Source organism: Dendropsophus ebraccatus, chromosome 4, assembly GCF_027789765.1.
Source record: "Dendropsophus ebraccatus isolate aDenEbr1 chromosome 4, aDenEbr1.pat, whole genome shotgun sequence".
NCBI classification, from domain to species: Eukaryota; Metazoa; Chordata; class Amphibia; order Anura; family Hylidae; genus Dendropsophus; species Dendropsophus ebraccatus.
Genome location: NC_091457.1, coordinates 39054154 through 39075884, shown reverse-complemented (window position 1 = coordinate 39075884; position 21731 = coordinate 39054154). Strand labels below are relative to the sequence as shown.

Sequence of the window (21731 nt, the reverse complement as noted above, 5' to 3'; positions counted from 1 at the left end):
TCATAGAGAATGACTGGTGAGTCCGACGCTCCGTCATTCATTATGAGCGTTAGACTTATCTAAGGAGTGCATGCCGGGCTTCGGGCGCTGACATTTCCGTCACCGGACCGTCTCAAGAAGCGGGACCCGGCGCGATCAGGTAAGTATAAGGTGCTCTAGCGGGGGTCGGTAGCCTTTCACCTCGGCACGGGGCGTGACAGGTCCTTTTTAACTTCATACATTACTTATCCAGGCTGCAGGGCTCCTCTTGTGTTCGTCTTCTCCCTGGGTCCTGCACGCTCCAGTTTCAGAGCGGCCTGTCTTAGCTGAGTAGCCCTGCAGCCTGGATAGGTAATGTAGATTGTCAGCTGCCGGCCACGCACCGCTTTTATGCGTAGTGATGCGCGGTCGGCGCTCGACAATTATAGGTTCAAGCCTATATCAACGATCAGCCGATGATCGTTGTTATCGGCTGATCGTTGTATTTATTACACGGAGCAATAATCGATTAGGCCGATTATCGTTCCGTGTAATAGTACCCTAACTGAGACAAGACAGCCCCTCAACCGGTAATTGACTGAGTGGGCTGTCACTCCTGAGATGAGTTTGTCTTGGAAGTGGAGGCTCTACAGTCAGCGGGGGATAATCCCTCTAAATTTGGGTTCCAAATCTCATGTTAAGCTGCTTCTGTCCAGGTTCCTTTCTTTCCATTAAAGCGCTACTGTATTCACTAACCCCTGCCCCCCCCCCCCTAACCAACGATACCGTCTATTTGTTGAGAGTAAGTCCTTTCCATTTGTGTCTTTTAAAGTGTTCCCGGTGTCTTGATTAGGGTAAAAAATTAACTTTTAATCTGCAGCAGCAAAGTCAGTGAGACATAGCACTGTTTAGACAAGCAATCAATAGTAGAAATCCCGGGAGCATTCCTAATGACAAGGAGGGTGGTGAGGAAGACAGCAGAGGTGTTGCTGACCTAGGGCACAGACAGATTAAAAGACCATTTTTACCCTAACCAAGGCATCAGGAACAAGACATGGCCGGGAAGAACTTACTTTCATCAAACAGATGGTACCAGCTGTTTGAGGGTGGGTGTTTTGGTGGATAAAGCATCTCTTTGAACACTTTTGCATTCACTACCACACTGACTTCTAAAGATAGTACATGTGGGAATTGCAATGGTATAATGCACCTGATTGTAGGGGAAATTAATGTATACATTGTGGGTGTACTTACTGTATTACACAAAATAATAAAAAATAGTATTAGCAGAGTATTACTGACTTATTACTTGCATTCTTTGTGAAAGAAGCCAATGTGACAATGTAGCTAACTAGAATAAATGGGGCTATAATGGCCCATCAGCCTCATAAGAGATAGGAAATAAGCCTATACATATGGGTTCATACTATACTACAGGTTCACTTACCTCACGATATGGATCAAATGGACAACCAGGCTTTTTAGTTGTTGACATGGTTGTAGTTGTGGTTGTGGTTTTAGTTGTGGACTTTGTTGTTGTAGATGTTGTGGTTGGCTTTGTAGTAGTTGGTGTGCTAGGGGTTGATGTTGTAATGCTGGTTGTAGCTTCAGGGGTTGGGGTGCTTCCTGAAGTTGTCTTTCCCGGTGTTGGAGTACTTTCTGTTGGTGTCGTAATTTCTGAAGTGGGAGTGTTCTGCGGAGTAGTTGTTTCTCTTGTTGTAGTGCTTTCTATAGTTGGAGTTTCTATTGTTGTCGTCGTTGTTGGCCTTGTGGTGGTCGGGGAGGCACAGTACCAGTGATGGACATGCACATTGCATTCCCTGCTGCAAAAAACTTCATAGCACCAAGTCCCATTTGCAACTCCAGTTGTTATTGTTTGACCTGTGTTAAAGAAAAAAAAAGAAACAGAAAATGTAAAAAAAAAAGTTTTATTTCCAATAGAAAAGTTTACTCTTTCCAACTAATAGGAAGGTCTGCTTTGTACAATCCTCTTCCATATGTCCTTAGTTCATCCTGAGGTAATAGAGTAAGGGTCTAAAGTTTATTTGGGTATAATTCAAAATGGTTGAAGTAGTTATGTGAAAAGCTGATCTTAAGATTAGGGTTATACAAGAAATTAAGTTTAAATGTTAAATTATTAATTAGGATTTTAGTATAGGAGCAATGTTTCCTATGGGTTAAAATTAGTGTTGCTTAATTTTATCAATAATTTTAATCTCATGTAAATTACAAAAGTGCTAGAACGGCAGCACAGCCTCCATGCAGTGTTTTACAGGCTACATCAAGCAGCATACGTATAGCTTCTGAGGGGCAATTCATTAAATACATACAGAATTCATAAACAATCCAATTAAAAAGCCTTTCTATGCCTACTTAGGTTGAAGAACCAACATTAGCCTATATGCACCCAGCATATTTTAAGGCTCCAAATTTTGGGTGGTTTACATCCCCAAATTATGTGCCACAATATGGCTGTAAATAGCCAAAAAGTCAGATGCTTAATTTAACCCTTAGGGGACACAGCCAGTTTTCATTTTTGCGTTTTCGTTTTTCCCTCCTCGTGTATATAAGGCCATAGCGCCTGCATTTTTCCACCTAGAGACCCAAATGAGCCCTTATTTTTTGCGCAACTAATTGTACTTTGCTAAGGCAGATGTAATTTTTGCCTAAAATGTGCCGGGAAACCAGAAAAAAATTATATGTGTGGTGAAATTGAAAAAAAATATGTTTTTTTTTTATTTGGGGGGTGGTTGTTTTTACTATGTTCGCCCTGGGGTAAAACTGACTCGTTATATATGTTCCTTAAGTTGTTACGATTACAACGATATGTAACATGTATAACTTTTATTTGATTTGATGGCTTGTAAAAAATTAAAACCTTTTAAAGAAAATATATGTTCCTTAAAATCGCTCCATTCCCAGGGTTATAGCGCTTTTATCCTTTGGTCTATGGGTCTGTGTGAGGTGTCATTTTTTGCGCCATGATATGATCTTTCTATCGGTACCTTGATTGCGCATATATGACTTTTTGATCGCTTTTTATTACAATTATTCTGGATTTGATGCGACCAAAAATGCGCAATTTTGCACTTTGGGATTTTTTTGCGCTGACGCCGTTTACCGTGTGAGATCAGGAATGTGATTAATTAATAGTTCAGGCGATTACGCACGCGGCGATAGCAAACATGTTTGTTTATTAATTTATTTATTTATTTTTATTTATAAAATGGGGAAAGGGGGGTGATTCAGACTTTTATTAGGGGAGGGGATTTTGTGTTATTAAAAATACATTTTTCTTTTACTTTACACATATACTAGAAGCCCCCCTGGGGGACATCTAGTATATGCACTCTGATCTCTCATAGAGATCCATGCAGTATAGTTATACTGCATGAATCCATGAGATCGGTGTTCTATTACTTTTGGCTGCTGCAGCCAAAAGCAATAGAATGCCGAGCCGGGATCAGCGCCATTACGGAGCAGACCCCGGCCCGGGATGGATGCGGGGATCGCCCCCCCGCAATCGCGCCGCAGGGGGGCGATCCCCCTACTAGACCACCAGGCATGTATAACAGCAAGTATTTAGAAGCAGCTGTCAACTTTGACAGCTGCTTCTAAGTACTTAATTAGCGGGCACGGCGATCGGACCGTGCCCGCTAATAGCCGCGAGCCCGGGCTACTCGCGGCACCCGGGATCGCGGCAGTTCAGAGGGTGGTCGCCGCGCGACCCCCCCTCTGAACTCCCATAGCGGCACGAGGACGTTCAATAACGTCCTGGTGCAGCTATGGGTTAATAGCTGTAACAATTCAGATCATAGAATTAAACTATGGTTGTACAAAGGGACATTTTTCAATTAAGTTCAGAAGGTATTGGGGACAAAAACAGTCTTTCTAGCCATTTTACTTAAAAAAAAAACGTACACATAGCCTCAAAGTGCTTATAACTCAGCTTTCCTGACACACAGAGGGGCAAATCCAACAAGATATGAGGAAATTTTACCATGTAGCCATGCAGTTATCATTCTGGACCATGGGAGAAGGAGAAGTCCGGTGAGACCCATTTTTTTAGCAAGTGACTGGCCAAGTGGACCCCACACATCACAACCCGGGTCCCCGCTCAGACCAGAAAGCTGCCTGGGATCCGAGGATCAGAGCGTTGGTATGCAGCCACCAGCACTGGAGCAGGGGAGGTAAGAGCATGTTATTTATTTTACCCTCCCCAGCACTTTAAAAAAAAAAAATGGGTCTGGCCAGACTTCTTCTTTGTCAATGGGGGGGGGGGGTTTGGGGGGTGGCACGGCATTCTCACTTACAAGGGACAGGAGATACTGATGTCTATATGTAAGAAATAAATCCTAATGGCTAATACATTACTCAAGAGTCAAGAGACACTTGAGAATTACTTACCCGGTGGATATGGTGTCCCATTGTGCACACAAACACATTCTGTGGTAGATGTGATGGGTGTCTCAGTAGTAGTGGTTGTTGTGGTGGTAGTAGTTTCAGTAGTCGAGGATGTTGTAGATTCAGTGGGGGTGTATCCTGTTGTAGTTTCACTTGTAGTTGTTGGTGTGGGGGTGGTAGTTGTGGTAGTTCCAGTAGTTGTGGATGTAGGAAATTCAGTGGGAGTGTATATTGTTGTAGTAGTTGTTGGTGTGGGGGTGGTAGTTGTGATAGTAGTTTCAGTAGTTGAGGATATTGTAGATTCAGTGGGGGTGTATCCTGTTGTATTTTCTCTTGTAGTTGTTGGTGTGGGGGTGGTAGTTCCAGTAGTTGTGGATGTAGGAAATTCTGTGGGGGTGTATATTGTTGTAGTAGTTGGTGTGGGGGTGGTAGTTGTGGTAGTAGTTTGAGTAGTTGAGGATGTTGTAGATTCAGTGGGGGTGTATACTGTTGTAGTTTCACTTGTAGTTGTTGGTGTGGTGGTGGTAGTTCCAATAGTTGTGGATGTAGGAAATTCAGTGGGGGTGTATATTGTTGTTGTTGTTGTTGGTGTGGGGGTGGTAGTTGTGGTAGTAGTACTTTCAGTAGTTGAGGATGCTGTAGATTCAGTAGGGGTGTATATTGTTGTAGTTTCACTTGTAGTAGTTGTTGGTGTGGGGGTGGTTGTTGTGGTGGTGGTGGTAGTAGTAGTAGTAGTTTCAGTAGTAGAGGATGTTGTAGATTCAGTGGGGGTGTATATTGTTGTAGTTTCACTTGTAGTAGTTGTTGTTGTGGGGGTGGTAGTAGTTTCTGTAGAAGAGGATGTAGATTCAGTGGGGGTGTATATTGTTGTAGTTTCACGTGTAGTAGTTGGTGTGGGGGTGGTTGTTGTGGTGGTAGTAGTTTCAGTAGTAGAGGATGTTGTAGATTCAGTGGGGGTGTATATTGTTGTTGTTTCACTTGTAGTAGTTGTTGGTGTGGGGGTGGTAGTAGTAGTTTCAGCAGTAGAGGATGTTGTGGATTCAATGGGGGTGTATATTGTTGTAGTTTCACTTGTAGTAGTTGTTGGTGTGGGGGTGGTTGTTGTGGTGGTAGTTTCAGTGGTAGAGGATGTTGTGGATTCTGTGGGGGTGTATATTGTTGTAGTTTTACGTGTAGTAGTTGGTGTGGGGGTGGTTGTTGTGGTGGTAGTAGTTTCAGTAGTAGAGGATGTAGATTCAGTAGGGGTGTATATTGTTGTAGTTTCACGCGTAGTAGTTGGTGTAGGAGTGGTGGTTGTTGTTGTTGTGGTGGTCATAGTAGTTTCAGTAGTAGAAGATGTGGATTCAGTGGGGATGTATATTGTTGTAGTTTCACTTGTAGTTGTTGTTTGTGTGGTGGTAGTAGGTGATGTGGTGGTTCTAGCAGTAGTAGTTTCCGTGACAGTGGTTGGGGCAGTAGGAGTTGTTTTGTTAGTTGGAGGAGTTCCTGGAGTAGTTGTATTGTCGAGCCCTATAAAGATAATTTAAAAAACATTATTAAGAAATACAATAATGGGCAAAAAAATGTGAAAATTACAGAAAACAAAATGCAGGTATGAGCCCAGCCTTAGCTGAACACTATCTCGATATGTTCCAATTTGCAGCCTGTAAATATAAACAAGTATTCTCATTTACTCACAGCAAATAAATATCTAAAGAATGAAAGAATATATTTGTGGTCAACTCATCTTTTACTGTCTTGATACAAGAACCTAATAAAGAACCCAGCAGACCTATTATTATGAGATCACTTCACTATTGCACAGGATATTCTGAGCTGTGAAATCTATTGATCAATGAATTATAGGAAATTAAAGCCAGTTAATTTCAAATATTGAAGCGGTTTAGAGAGAGAGAGAGCGATGGAGAGAAAAAGAGATTGAGAGCTGTTGCTGTATATGGGTGGGTTCACACTACGGAATTCTCGTGAAATTCTGCCGGCTGTACACGCTCATGGACATGCGTCTTTCCGCTGGCTCCATAGATACCATTCTATGGGCCGGCTGATTCCGCATTCCGCCGAAAGAATTGACACCGCGGAATGGTGTCTATGGAGCCAGCTCAAAGGCGCGCTTCCAAGAGCGTGTACAGCCGGTGGAATTCTGCAGGATTTATCCGCGAGAATTTCTCAATGTGAACCCACCCTATTAGTGGAAAGGGCGGATACCATGGCTTTCAGGTGGGTCTATATGATGCAATGCTATTAGCACTTGTAGAGAGGGTTGATATTGTCATAATAATGGATGACATTGGGAGGGTTGTTGCAGTGATGTTAATAGTAGATTTTTCAGTAGTTAGATAGAGAGGACAGTGTAACACTTATTGTTGTGATACTTATAATTGAATAGCATGATAGTGCTAGCAATGGTGGAAGGAGTAGTTGATGCTCACAGTCCTAGGCAATTTATTATACTTACCGCCAGGAGCGCCAGTTATAGGTGACTGGGTTTCAATGTTCACAGAATAAGCTGTATAAAAATAACATTAATGATATTATAAAAGGTTTAATAATGGCACAGATATTACTTTCATCTAGATTACAATTAACATCTACATATACAGTGCAAATGTTAAAGGCTGGGTTCACATTTAGATGGAAAAACGAATGCATGTGTGTGCATCCGTTTTTTAATGTACACAGAAATGTGGTTTACAGAATCATTGTGTACGTAAAAAATTATGCATTTTGATCCGTTTTTTTTAATAATGGAAGTCAATGTTAAAAAGGATCAAATGGATGCACAGATATGCATCTGTTTTTTGCAAAAACGGATGAAAAACTGCTTTGCAAAAACGTAGTGTGAACCCAGCTTTAGGGCCCTATTCCACGGGACGATTATCGTTTGAATAATCGTTAATGCTAAACGATCCAAACGACCGCTATTGCGAAAGACCTGAAATCGTACACCAATTTATACAGAAAGATAATCGTTACTTATGATCGTTCTTGCAGTCGTCTTGTCGTCGCTATTGCGTTTGTCACTACTGCGAACGACCGAATGACGTCTTATTCCATGCGAACGATTTGTGAACGAGCAACGATAAAAATAGGTCCAGGTCTTATTAAACGATCAACGATTTCTCGTTTGGTAGTCAGTCGTTAACTGCTATTCAACTAAATTCGTTTAGATTCAAACCATTTAACGATAATCGTCCGGTGGAATAGGGCCCTTAGGCAGGTGTGAGAAAATGCTGCCCAGTAAGATACCACCTATTAGAGAGTTGTCTGATTGGCTCAAGGCCTTTATTCTGCAGCAGGACAACGGCCACAAATATACAGCTAATGTCATTAACAACTAGATTTGCATTTCCAGGGAAATACATAGTGCTTGAAAAGAGCACCCCTTTACCAGTGACTTCCAGAGCGCCCCTTTACCAGTTACTTCCAGAGCGCCCCTTTACCAGTGACTTCCAGAGCGCCCCTTTACCAGTCACTTCCAGAGCGCCCCTTTACCAGTCACTTCCAGAGCGCCCCTTTACCAGTGACTTCCAGAGCGCCCCTTTACCAGTCACTTCCAGAGCGCCCCTTTACCAGTGACTTCCAGAGCGCCCCTTTACCAGTGACTTCCTTTAAAGAGAAACTTTAATCCTGGGTGCCATCCCTTTAAGAGCAACTTGGCTCCCGTCCCTTTAAGAGTGACATGAGTCCCTTTAGGAGCGACCTGAGTCGCTTTAAGAGCGACCTGGGTCCCTTCGCTCTTAAAGGAACCCAGGTCGCTCTTAAAGGAACCCAGGTCGCTCTTAAAGGGACCCAGGTCGCTCTTAAAGAGACCCATTTCACTCTTAATGGGACCCATTTTGCTCTTAAAGGGAACCAGGACGCTCTTAGAGGGACCCAGGTCATTCTCAAAGGGACCCAGGTCGCTCTTAAAAGGACCCAGCTCGCTCTTAAAGGGACCCAGATCACTCTTATAGAGACCCAGGTCGCTCTTAAAGGGACCCAGGTCGCTCTTAAAGGGACCCAGGTCGCTCTTAAAGGGACCAAGGTCGCACTAAAAGGGACCAAGGTCGCACTTAAAGGGACCCAGGTCGCTCTTAAAGGGACCCAGGTCCCTCTTAAAGGGAACCAGGTCACTCTTAAAGGGAACCAGGTCACTCTTAAAGGGTCCCAGGTTGCTCTTAAAAGGACCCATTTTGCTCTTAAAGGGACATATTTTGCTCTTAAAGGGCCCCAGGTCAGTCTTAGAGGGACCCAGGTCGCTCTTAAAGGGACCCATTTTGCTCTTAAAGGGCCCCAGGTCGGTCTCAGAGGGACCCAGGTCGCTCTTAAAAGGACCCATTTTGCTCTTAAAGGGACTCATTTTGCTCTTAAAGGGACATATTTTGCTCTTAACCCTTTAAGGACATGGCCCATTTTCGTTTTTTACGTTTTCGGTTTTTCCTCCTTGTGTTTAAAAGGTCATAGCACTTGCATTTTTCCACCTAGAAACCCACATGACCCCTTATTTCTTGCGTCACTAATTGTACTTTGCAATTACAGGCTGAATTTTTGCATAAAGTACACTGCGAAACCAGAAAAAAATTCAAAGTGTGGTGAAATTGAAAAAAAAAACGCATTTCTTTTATTTGGGGGAAATGTGTTTTTACGCCATTCGCCCTGGGGTAAAACTGACTTGTTATGCATGTTCCTCAAGTCGTTACGATTAAAACGATATATAACATGTATAACTTATATTGTATCTGATGGCCTGTAAAAAATTCAAACCGTTGTTAACCAATATACATTCCTTAAAATCGCTCCATTCCCAGGCTTATAGCGCTTTTATCCTTTGGTCTATGGGGCTGTGCGAGGTGTCATTTTTTGCGCCATGATGTGATCTTTCTATCGGTACCTTGATTGCGCATATACGACTTTTTGATCGCTTTTTATTACATTTTTTCTGGATTTGATGCGACCAAAAATGCGCAATTTTGCACTTTGGGATTTTTTTGCGCTGACGCCGTTTACCGTACGAGATCAGGAATGTGATTAATTAATAGTTCGGGCGATTACGCACGCGGCGATACCAAACATGTTTATTTATTTATTTATTTGTTTACTTTTATTTAAAACCTGGGAAAAGGGGGGTGATTCAGACTTTTATTAGGGGAGGGGGATTTTTACTATTAACAACACGTTTTTTTTTTTTTTTACACATATACTAGAAGCCCCCCTGGGGGACTTCTAGTATATATACTTTGATCTCTCATAGAGATCTCTGCAGCATAGATATGCTGCAGAGATCCATGAGATCGGCACTCGTTTGCTTTCGGCTGCTGCAGCCGGAAACAAACGAGTGCCGAGCCGAGGACGGCGCCATCTTGGACGCGTCCCCGGCCGGCATCAGTAACGGAGATCGCTCCTCCGGGACAAGGTCCCGGAGGAGCGATCTCCCCCACTAGACACCAGGGAAACGTTGCCTCCGGTAATCGGAGGCAGCTGTCAACTTTGACAGCTGCCTCCGATTAGCTAATTAGCGGGCACGGCGATCGGACCGTGCCCGCTAATAGCGGCGGTCCCGGGCTACACGCGGCACCCGGGATCGCGGCACTTCAAAGCGGGGCCGCCGCGCGGCCCCGCTTTGAAGTGCTAATGAGGACATAGGACGTACCGGTACGTCCTATGTCCTTAAGAGGTTAAAGAGACCCAGGTCACTCTTAAAGGGACCCAGGTCGCTCTTAATGGGACCTATTTCGCTCTTAAAGGGACCCAGGTAGCTCTTAAAGGGACATATTTTGCTCTTAAAGGGACATATTTTGCTCTTAAAGGGACCCAGGTCGCACTTAAAGGGACCCATCTCGCTTTTAAAGGGACCCAGGTCGCTCTTTAAGGGACCCATTTTGCTCTTAAAGGGACATATTTCGCTCTTAAAGGGACCAATTTCACGCTTAAAGGGACCAAGGTCGCTCTTAAAGGGACCAAGGTCGCTCTTAAAGGAACCCAGGTCGCTCTTAAAGGAACCCAGGTCTCTCTTAAAGGGACATATTTCGCTCTTAAAGGGACCCAGGTCGCTCTTAAAGGGACTTATTTCGCTCTTAAAGGGCCCCAGGTCGCTCTTAAAGGGACCCAGGTCGCTCTTAAAAGGGCCCAGGTCGCTCTTAATGGGACCTATTTCGCTCTTAAAGGGACCCACGTCCCTCTTAAAGGAACCCAGGTAGCTCTTAAAGGGACCAAGGTCGCTCTTTAAGGGACATATTTCCCTCTTAAAGGGACATATTTCGCTCTTAAAGGGACCCAGGTCGCTCTTAAAGGGACCCATTTTGCTTATAAAGGGACATATTTCGCTCTTAAAGGGACCAATTTCACGCTTAAAGGGACCAAGGTCGCTCTTAAAGGGACCCATTTTGCTCTTAAGGGGGCCCAGGTCACTCTTAAATGGACCCAGGTCGCTCTTAAAGGGACATATTTCGCTCTTAAAGGGACCCAGGTCGCTCTTAAAGGGACCCAGGTCGCTCTTAAAGGGACCCATTTCGCTCTTAAAGGGCCCCAGGTCGCTCTTAAAGGGACCCAGGTTGCTCTTAAAGGGACCCATTTTGCTCTCAAAGGGACATATTTTGCTCTTAAAGGGACCCAGGTTGCTCTTAAAGGGACCCAGGTCGCTCTTAGAGGGACCCAGGTGGCTCTTAAAGGGACCCAGGTCGCTCTTAAAGGGACCCAGGTGGCTCTTAAAGGGACCCAGGTCGCTCTTAAAGGGACCCAGGTCACTCTTAGAGGGACCCAGGTGGCTCTTAAAGGGACCCAGGTCGCTCTTAAAGGGACCCAGGTCGCTCTTAAAGGGACCCATTTCGCTCTTAAAGGGACCCATTTCGCTCTTAAAGGGACCCAGGTCGCTCTTAAAGGGACCCAGGTTGCTCTTAAAGGGACCCATTTCACTCTTAAAGGGACCCAGGTCGCTCTTAAAGGGACCAATTTCACTCTTAAATGGACCAATATCACTCCTAAAGGAACCCATTTCGCTCTTAAAGGGACCAATTTCCCTCTTAAAGGGACCCAGGTCACTCTTAAAAGGACCCATTTTGCTCTTAAAGGGACATATTTCGCTCTTAAAGGGACCAGGTCGCTCTTAAAGGGACCCATTTTGCTCTCAAAGGGACATATTTTGCTCTTAAAGGGACCCATGTCCCTCTTAAAGGGACCCAGGTCGCTCTTAAAGGGACCCAGGTCACTCTTAAAGGGACCCAGGTTGCTCTTAGAGGGACCCAGGTGGCTCTTAACGGGACCCAGGTCGCTCTTAAAGGGACCCAGGTCGCTTTTAAAAGCACCCAGGTCGCTCTTAAAGGGACCCATTTCGCTCTTAAAGGGACCCAAGTCGCTCTTAAAGGGACCCAGGTTGCTCTTAAAGGCACCCAGGTCGCTCTTAAAGGGACCCAGGTTGCTCTTAAAGGGACCCATTTCACTCTTAAAGGGACCCAGGTCGCTCTTAAAGGGACCAATTTCACTCTTAAATGGACCAATATCACTCCTAAAGGAACCCATTTCGCTCTTAAAGGGACCAATTTCCCTCTTAAAGGGACCCAGGTCGCTCTTAAAAGGACCCATTTTGCTCTTAAAGGGACATATTTTGCTCTTAAAAGGACATTTTTCGCTCTTAAAGGGACCAAGATCGCTCTTAAAGGGACCCATTTTGCTCTTAAAGGGACACATTTCGCTCTTAAAGGGACCAAGGTCGCTCTTAAAGGGACCCATTTTGCTCTTAAAGGGGCCCAGGTCGCTCTTAAAGGGACCCAGGTTGCTCTTAAAGGGACATATTTCGTTCTTAAAGGGACATATTTCGCTCTTAAAGGGACCCAGGTCGCTCTTAAAGGGACCCATTTAGAGCGAATTGGGTGCCTTTAAGAGCCACTTGGGTACCGTCCCTGTAAGAGTGACTTGGTTACCGTCCCTTTAAGAGCGCCTTGGGTACTGTCCCTGTAAGAGCGACTTATGTAATTCCTCTTACACAGCGGCTTGGGTACCGTCCATTTAAGAGCTGCTAGGGTACCTCCCCTTTAAGAGCGGCTTGGGTACCGTCCCTTTAAGAGCCGCTTGGGTACCGTCCCTTTAAGAGCGGCTTGGGTACCGTCTCTTTAAGAGCGGCTTGTGTACCGTCCCTGCTACATGCCTGCCTCAGCTCTGATATTTTACTGACTGACCTCTGCTACTTATAATGGTAAAGATCATTGCTCGGTTACCATGACAATCTTACTCATGTCAGTGAGACAAAATCGTTAAGGACCTTCCATATATTACATCTTCTATTGGCCAATAGTGGACATGTGACTGTGGATGGTGTGATACATTGCCTGACGAGACCTTAGAGTTCCTATTGGCTGCTATATTTCAGCTATTTGCATATGTGCTGTGATTGGCTGTTAGCGGTTAGAGTGTGGCCATTATTTCCAATGGGCCATTATTTTCTATGGGAAATTTGGGGTCTTTAAACGTAAATTTCTTAAAAACGACAAATCCGATCGAAACGAAAAATAGATAGCACACCACACACCGCCGAGTACTTCGAAATGCAGTTTGAACGGAGTCTGTGCGCAAAGCGGTTTGGGCTGTATTACGCGCAGAAAAATGGCTGGAAGAAGAAGAATACGGATTACAATATAGTGCTTTTCAAGCACTATAACTATCTTCTGTATAAAGAATAAGGAGTCCTGGAAGAGATGATATGGTCCCATGGAGCCCTGATCTCAACATCAACTCGTTCTGGGATTATATTAGTCAGATGGATCTAAACAGCGACATCTACAAGAGATCTGTGGTTAGTTCTCCAAGATGTTTGGAACAATCTGACTGTTGAGTCTTTTATGTACTATGTACAAGTATCCTGAAAAAATTTCTGACGGGAAACAGTGGTCACACCAAATATTGATTTGATTTATTCTGCGTTTACACCGAACGATTATCGAGCGAATTTGAACGATAATCGTACGTGTAAACGCAGCGAACAATCAAATGACGAGCGAGAAATCGTTCATTTTGATCTTTCAACATGTTCTCAAATCGTCGTTGATTGTTCGCAAAAAATTTGCAGATCGTTTCGTGTGAACAGTCATTCGCCGATTCAGCCAATGTGTGAGATAGGCTTAAGCGATCGCAAAATGATCGCAAAACGAATTTCCGTACAATATATTGTACCGTCTAAGCGCTGATCGTTATGAAAAAAAATCGTTACTCCGACATCGTTAATCGTACGATCGGCCGAATTATCGCTCCGTGTAAACGTGGCATAACATTCTCTTCTGTTCATACTCTTTGCATCTTAATTGACAAAAAATAAGCAATTAATGCTTCTATGTTTGAAAGCATTCTTTCTCTGCAACCTTTCCACACCTGCCTAAATCCTTTGCACAGTACTGTCCATCACCTTTATAACAAGTGATAATTTGTTGCTCATATTTAAAGCGAATCTGACCCCCCCAAACCGCTTGTACCTTCAGATAGCTGCTTTTAATCCAAGATCTGTCCTGGGGTCTGTTCGGCAGGTGATGCAGTTATTGTGCTAAAAAACATTTTTTAAACTGGCAGTACCGTGCCCTTCGGGAGTGGCCTAGATTGTGTATGCATTATGCTGGCACAACCTCTCTGTCCCTCCTCCCCACCCTCCTCATCATTAGGAATGCTCCAGGCAGATTGCCTCCTATTCATCAGTTGTGTCAGCCCGGCACATGGGCTGGATCGTTAAGACACCTCTGCAAATGTTCAGCATGGAGAAAAATGTTCCAGTGACATTCCTAATGATGAAGATGATGGGGAGGAGGGACAGAGGGGTGGTGCAAAGTTAGGGCACAGATACTCCCATAGGGCACGGGGTTGTAAGTTTAAAAGTTGTTTTCTGGACAATAACTGCATCACCTGCTAAACGGATCGCAGGACAGATCTTCGAGTAAAAGCAGCTATCTGAAGGTACAAGTAGTTTGGGGGGGTCAGATTGTGGGTACAGAGTCGCTTTAATCAGTTAAGTTGCATATAAAAAGTTATAGTAGAACTCTCTGTGGAAAGAAATCCAACAATTTTTCAAAAGAATGTTTGACACTTCTCACTAAGGGATACCAGGTGCAGAGAAGCTGATCTTAAAGGGCAACTCCAGTGAAAAAAAATTTCTTTTAATGAACTGGTGTCAGAAAGTGCCAGAGATTTGTAATTTACCTCTGTTAAAAAACCTTCAATCTTCCAGTACTTATCAGCTGCTGTATGTCCCACATATCTATGTCTTTGTATATGAAATACGGCAGCTGATAAGTACAGGAAGAATTAAGTTCTTTTTAATAGAAGTGAATTAAAAATCTCTGGCACTTTCTTACACCAGTTGAAAAAATAATCGCTGGAATTGCCCTTTAAGGTATAGACAATGATATGCATTAGTCAAGGAAGTGCTCTTTTACCAATTCAACAATTCACAATATAAAGTAGAAGGTGGCCCTCACCATCTGACTTATGTTATGTTTCTATGTCTCAAGCTGGCCCTACAAATATAGATTGGCATCTACTCACAGTAATAGCTGTAGCAGCATAGTCTGATTTTGCTGTGGATTTGTGCCACAAATTTTACTCTTGCACTGCACTGATAGAAATCCATTGTGAAATTCTTCAACATATCCACAACAGATAAGGAAGATTGGAAAATTCAAAACCTGCCTACGATCCACATCATTAGCATTATCTGTCTCGCTGTAAGTAAATGGTCTCAAAACCTATTTTCAGTGTCCCAGTACCCTTTTCCCCAATACTTTAGTTATAAGGGTGCCATGAGGAATACCCTGCTAAACTGTGTATTGGGTATTGAATATTCTTTTATGTAGTGCTAGTTGTTACACTTTTACACACAGCATACACACATACTGTAGGTGCAGGGGTTAACATTACTGAATATGAATTCATATACCAGTAATAAACATATATAATTTTGTTTAACACAATTTTGGGAGTGCCCCTTTGGGATCTGTTTAGATGCACTGGTCAAAATCCAGTTTTTGCCATGCATTGGGAAAAGCCATAAATGTTTTTTTGGTTTTTTTTTAACAGAAATTGCAGTAGTTTTGTCGTTTTTATAACCTGTGTTAACTGTACAGCGGCAGTCAGGAATGTGGTCAGGAATCATGTGATTAGGCCAGTTCTACTAAAGAAGCTTAATACCTACAGATCCTTGTAATAGATTTACCTTTAGGCCCTAGTAGCCTTTAAATAAGTGATGGCATCTGACTGCACAGTTTATGCAATACTGACCATCACTTATATGCAGATATAATCTATAGTCATACACAAATGCACTATAATCTATAATAGTATTATAGCAAGAAGGTAAAAAATAAATTATTAAGATACATGTTTTATCATTCACTTACTAGGAGTTGCAGAGGTGGTGGTTGGTGATGATGTACTTGTTGTCTGGGTGGTGGTTGTTGGTGATGTAGTTGTAGTCTCGGTGGTGGTTGTTGGTGATGTAGTTGTAGTTTCAGTGGTAGTTGTTGGTGATGTTGTCTCGGTTGTGGTTGTTGGTGATGACGTAGGCGTAGTCTCGGTGGTGGTGGTGGTTGTTGGTGATGTTGTCTCGGTGGTGGTTGTTGGTGATGTTGTCTTGGTGGAGGTTGGTGATGTAGTCTCTGTAGTGGTGGTTGGTGTTGTAGTTGTAAAGGTTGTACTGTAGCAGTGGGGAGGTAAGGGACGGCAGCAGTACACACTGATCTCATAGTTGTAGCACACCGGCATGAATCCTGTCTGATCTTTGTTGTGACAGATGAGTCCAGTGGAGACATCACAGCTCACAACCTGTCCCAGCTGGTCTAGTGGTGTATCTGGGAATCTCTGTGCTCTGCAGGAAATATTCTCTGGCCTCCATTCCTTATTACACACTTCGAATCCAGCGTTACTGATGTTCTCATAGGTCTCATAATCTCCCCCATCTTTTCCATATTGGGGATAACTCACATCAAACCATTGTGACCATGAACATAAAGGATCACAATTAGGTGCTAGATAAAATAAAAGACAAATATGAATATATTACCAAGTAAATAGACTTAACATCAGCTCTAGGGACAAAACAATTGATAGCCTATTTATATAATTTCCCTTGTCTCGTCACAGAAATTGACAATTGATTTTTATCATCTTATATACTAATGTGTAGGTAACAATTCATATATTTAAGGCTATGTTCACACTGTGTAAAAAAAAAAAAAAAAAAAAAAAGACGTCCAGTTTTTAACCCCTTCATGACCAAGCCCATTGGTGCCCGGATGTCCAAGTCAAATTAGTGCAATGTTCCTCCCCGCCTTCTGAAAGCCATAGTGCTTTTATTTTTCTACGTACAGGGCTGGTTGGGGTGATTGGGGTCATTTTTTGTGCCATGATCTCTAGTTTTTATTAGTATCATACTGTAGTAAGAGAAAATTTTTGATCTCTTTTTATTAATATTTTTCTAATATATAATTTAAAAAAAATCTGTAATCCTGGTGTATTTTTTCTTTCTGTTTACGCCGGTCACTGCGGGAACAATATTGTTATATTTTAATAGATCGGACATTTTCACATGGCACGATATATAATTTGTTTATTTATTTTACATATTTTGATTTTTATAATGGGCAAGGGGGTATATTAAACTTTTATGGAGGGGTTATATATAGGGTTTTTTAAACCCTTTTAAACCCTTTTTTTTACACTTTTATTTCACAGTAAAACATGCAATCAATAGATTGCATATACGGATCTATGCTATGCCATAGCATAGCATAGATTAGTGTTATCGGCGATCTGTACATAGAGCCTGCCCATTGGTAAAAGCGATCATACAGAAATGCACTATAATCTATAATGGTATTTTAGCAAGAAGGTAAAAAAAAATATTAAGATACATGTTTTATCAGTTACTTACTAGGAGTTGGAGAGGTGGTGGTAGGTGATGATGTCATTGTAGTCTTGGTGGTGGTTGTTGGTGACGTAGTTGTAGTCTCAGTGGTGGTTGTTGGTGATGTTGTCTCGGTGATGATTGTTGGTGATGTTGTCTTGGTGGTGGTTGGTGATGTAGTCTCTGTAGTGGTGGTTGGTGATGTAGTTGTAGTAGTTGTAAAGGTTGTACTGTAGCAGTGGGGAGGTAAGGGACCGCAGCAGTACACACTGATCTCATAGTTGTAGCACACCGGCATGAATCCTGTTTGATCTTTGTTGTGACAGATGAGTCCAGTGGCGACATCACAGCTCACAACCTGTCCCAGCTGGTCTAGTGGTGTATCTGGGAATCTCTGCGCTCTGCAGGAAATATTCTCTGGCCTCCATTCCTTATTGCACACTTCAAATCCAGCATTCTTGATGTTTTCATAGGTCTCATAATCACCCCCATCTTTCCCATATTGGGGATAACTCACATCAAACCATTGTGTCCATGAGCATAAAGGATCACAGGTGCTAGGTGCTAGATAAAATGAGAGACAAATATGAATACATTTCCAAGTAAGTACACTTAAAGGGGTTGTCCGGTGAAAATCTTTTTCTTTCAAATCAACTGGTGTCAGAAAGTTATATAGGTTTGTAATTTATTTTTATTTAAAAATCTCAAGTCTTCCCATACCTATTAGCTACTAATTGTACTGCAGGAAAAGCTGTTTTATTTTCATTCAGACACAGTGCTCTCTGCTGACATCTCTGGCCAAGACAGTAACTGTCCAGAGCAGGAGAGGTTTTCTATGGGGATTCATAGAAAACCGAGACAGAGTTCCTGTCTCGGCCAGGGGTGTCAGCAGAGAGCACTGTGTCTGAATGAAAATAAAACAACATTTCCTGCAGTACATTTAGTAGCTAATAGGTATAGGAAGACTTGAGATTTTTAAATAGAAGTAAATTGCAAATCTATATAACTTTCTGATACCAGTTGATTCGAAAGAAAAAGTTTTTCGCTGGGCAACCCCTTTTAACGATAATTTGTTCCCTAGAGCTGATATTAGAGGATTTCCATGATAAAACAATCGATAGCCTATCTATATGATTTCCCTTGTCTCTTCAAAGACAGTGGGGAAGATTTATCAAACTGGTGTAAAGTTAATTCGTCTCAGTTTCCCCTAGCAACCAATCAGATTCCACTTTTCATTCCTCACTGATTCTTTGAAAAATAAAAGGATGAATCTGATTGGTTGCTAGGGGCAACTGAGCCAATTCTACTTTACACCAGTTTGATCAATCTTCCCCTATGGCTACTGATATTCACCATCTTACATATTAATCAGTAAGGGGAATAATGTTTTTCTCTCCTAGTTTTGGCTTTAAAACAGCATCAAAATTTGCATCAAACTGCATGTGTGAAAAGTAACCTGAGGCTGGAAACACACACTGCAGTTTGGGGGAAAACTGCCACTGCAGTTTTTGTGCCAAAACCAGAAAAGGATCCAACAGAGAAGTACAAGTCCTCCCTTTATATGTTCCATCCCATTTGAATCCTTGTCTGGTTTTAGCACAAAACAACAGTGGCATTTTTCCAAAAAACTGCTGTGTGTGTTTTTAGTCTAAAGGCTATGAAAATGCAATAAAGGCAGACAAAGCTGAAACCACCAAAAATCTACTTCTTTGTTGATTCTGTATTTTGTGGTTGTACTTTCAGGTTGAGCAGTTGCTAAGTACTACACGTTCCAGAATGCAATGCTTTCCCTCAGCTATTCATCACAGTTCTCCCACCTTGCCTACTCCACTCCCCCAACACTCTGCCAGTTCCCTGCCCAAAGCTGTTTCATAACATCTTATTTCACTGCCGCCTTCTACACATTCAGTGAACCTACAGCACCTGCTTCCTTCACTCATTGTCTGCTTAGGCAGATGATGATGGAAGCTGGAGGGGATAGCCAGAGATGGTGGCATCACTAAGGGGAGGGGGACTAGATCTCACAGGCAAGATCTAGTCAAGCCTCCTGTGACATCAGAGGATGATGCATTGCTATGAGAGAGGGGGGAGTCAGGAAAGATATGCATTTTGTAGTTCTTCTATTTTCTATTTCCTATCAGTGGTAAAGCATGGAAAAGCACACTGAAACCAGTACTATTGGTTACTATATAACACTGTATTAGAAAATTATACATCTCAAGGAGATTGTATTTGAATAAAACTCGGGGTAATTTTGAGCAAGAAAGTAGAAAATAATTTTATAAAAGTACATTTTCTATCATCTACTTACTAGTAGTTGAAGGGGTAGTGGTTGGTGATGATGTAGTTGTAGTCTCTGTGGTGGTTGTTGGTGATGTAATTGTAGTTGTAGAGGTGGTCGTTGTTGGATATGTCACAGTGGTAGTTGGTGATGTTGTCTCGGTGGTGGTTGTTGGTGATGTTGTCTCGGTGGTGGTTGTTGGTGATGTTGTCTTGGTGGTTGTTGGTGATGTAGTTGTAGTCTCTGTAGTGGTGGTTGTTGATGTAGTTGTAGTAGTTGTAAAGGTTGTACTGTAGCAGTGGGGAGGTAAGGGACGGCAGCAGTACACACTGATCTCATAGTTGTAGCACACCGGCATGAATCCTGTCTGATCTCTGTTGTGACAGATGAGTCCAGTGGAGACATCACAGCTCACAACCTGTCCCAGCTGGTCTAGTGGTGTATCTGGGAATCTCTGCGCTCTGCAGGAAATATTCTTTGGGCTCCATTCCCTATTGCACACTTCGAATCCAGCATTACTGATGTTCTGATAGGTCTCATAATCTCCCCCATCTTTCCCATATTGGGGATAACTCACATCAAACCACTGTGACCATGAGCATATAGGCTCACAATCAGGTGCTAGAAAAATAGAAAAAGTATATGTACACATTACCACGCATACTTAACTTCAGCTGTAAGGGAAAAATCATATTTTAGTCTTTACTGTATGTTGACTACCAGCATGTGTGACACAACTATCTCAGGACATTTTTGGGCCCTGTTTACCTTGTCTGTTTACAGACAATGGCTATATGGCTACTGATTGTTCACCCTCTTATACCAATTCGTAAGTAATAATGCATCTACATATCAGTGCTTTGGTAGGTTTGATGCAGTTTTTGTGAACAATGTCAGGAATCCTCATTAACCCCTTCATTAAGACCAAGACCAAGACTTATTTATCAAAATAGACTCATCTAATTTTAGATGGTAATATATTTGGGGTGCTTTTATTTATCCAAGTGATTCTGTTATGATTTTTTTTTTTTTGCGACACATTGTACTTTATGCTAGTTGTAATTTTCTGTCACGTTGCGAGTTTTTTGGGAACAATTAGAAAAACACATGGCAAGGTTTTTTTTGCAAAAATTAGATTTAAATTTTCTGCTTGAAAGAAAAATGGTTATAAAGGTTAAATTAGTTATTAAAGGAGTTGTCCAGCCTAAGCACATAAAGTCCATTGAAAAATTTTATTAAAGTATCATGTTGCCCCCCAAAGTTATACAAATCACCAATATACACTTATTATGGGAAATGCTTATAAATAGCTTTTTTTCTTGCACTTACTACTGCATCAAGGCTTCACTTCCTGGATAACATGGTGATGTCACGACCCGACTCCCAGAGCTATGCGGGCTGTGGCTGCTTTAGAGGATGATGGCAGGGGGACACTGAGGGACACAGGGCACTGGAGGGATCCCCCTGCCATCATCCTTACCAGCAGTCACAGCCTGCACAGCTCTGGGAGTCAGGTCGTGACATCACCATTTTATCCCGGAAGTGAAGCCTTGATGCATTAGTAAGTGCAGGGAAAAAAGCACTTCATGTGCATTTTCCGTAATAAGTGTATATTGGTGATTTGTATAGCTTTTTGGGGGGAGAAAGGGCAATACAATACTTTAATAATAAAAAAAATTCGCCAGACTTTTCCTTTAATGTAGAATGCTGCCAGTGCTGAGCGGCTGTTTTCTGTCAGGACATCAGCACATCACCAAAATTTGTGTAGAAAATGCGTGTTCTGCCTTTAAAGGTAAATCCAGTTGTTTGTATATATGCATCAGTTCAGTGATTGCCTGTATTAGTATCCTAACTGCTTATATTTTATGATAACAGCCCCATCTAATGGTCATTTGTGTTTTCTCTTCAACGTAAGCCCTGTGTATTATGGGTAGTTGCTGGTTCTTCCTCTTCCTGTTCTAGAATGGGCAGCAGACATTTTAATCTGCTACTTCAATGGAGGAGCCACACACTATACACCATGTTTTGTACTTTTACTAGTACATACTTGTACTAATATGCTGTATTGCAGATGATCTGTTCCATATATACTGTACAGATCTTATATTAAGTGCTATTCTTGCAATAAAGAGAAGGTTACAACTCCACAGCCTTTTTATTCAAAAAGACAAGGAGGGTTTAGCTACATGTCAGACTACACATCGTGCTAAAGTGTATGAGGACAGTATAATGAGA

The 21731-nt window shown here is 42.4% G+C and overlaps 1 protein-coding gene and 1 long non-coding RNA gene across 4 annotated transcripts in view; one reads left to right on the top strand and one right to left on the bottom strand.

Moving 5' to 3' along the window:
• LOC138788107 (uncharacterized) overlaps window positions 1–21731 on the top strand; it is an 81879-nt gene that overhangs the window by 1100 nt on the left and 59048 nt on the right. The gene's annotated exons all lie outside the window — the stretch shown is intronic.
• Window positions 1–21731, bottom strand: part of MUC2 (mucin 2, oligomeric mucus/gel-forming) — a 78477-nt gene that overhangs the window by 14697 nt on the left and 42049 nt on the right. For both annotated transcript variants that reach the window (XM_069965634.1, XM_069965635.1), the window contains 6 exons: window positions 19527–20117; window positions 17243–17779; window positions 15711–16337; window positions 6818–6868; window positions 4366–5871; window positions 1406–1839 (listed from right to left, as the gene is read on the bottom strand). In XM_069965634.1, coding sequence (XP_069821735.1) covers window positions 1406–1839; window positions 4366–5871; window positions 6818–6868; window positions 15711–16337; window positions 17243–17779; window positions 19527–20117 — 3746 coding nt within the window. The remainder of the gene's footprint in view (window positions 1–1405; window positions 1840–4365; window positions 5872–6817; window positions 6869–15710; window positions 16338–17242; window positions 17780–19526; window positions 20118–21731) is intronic.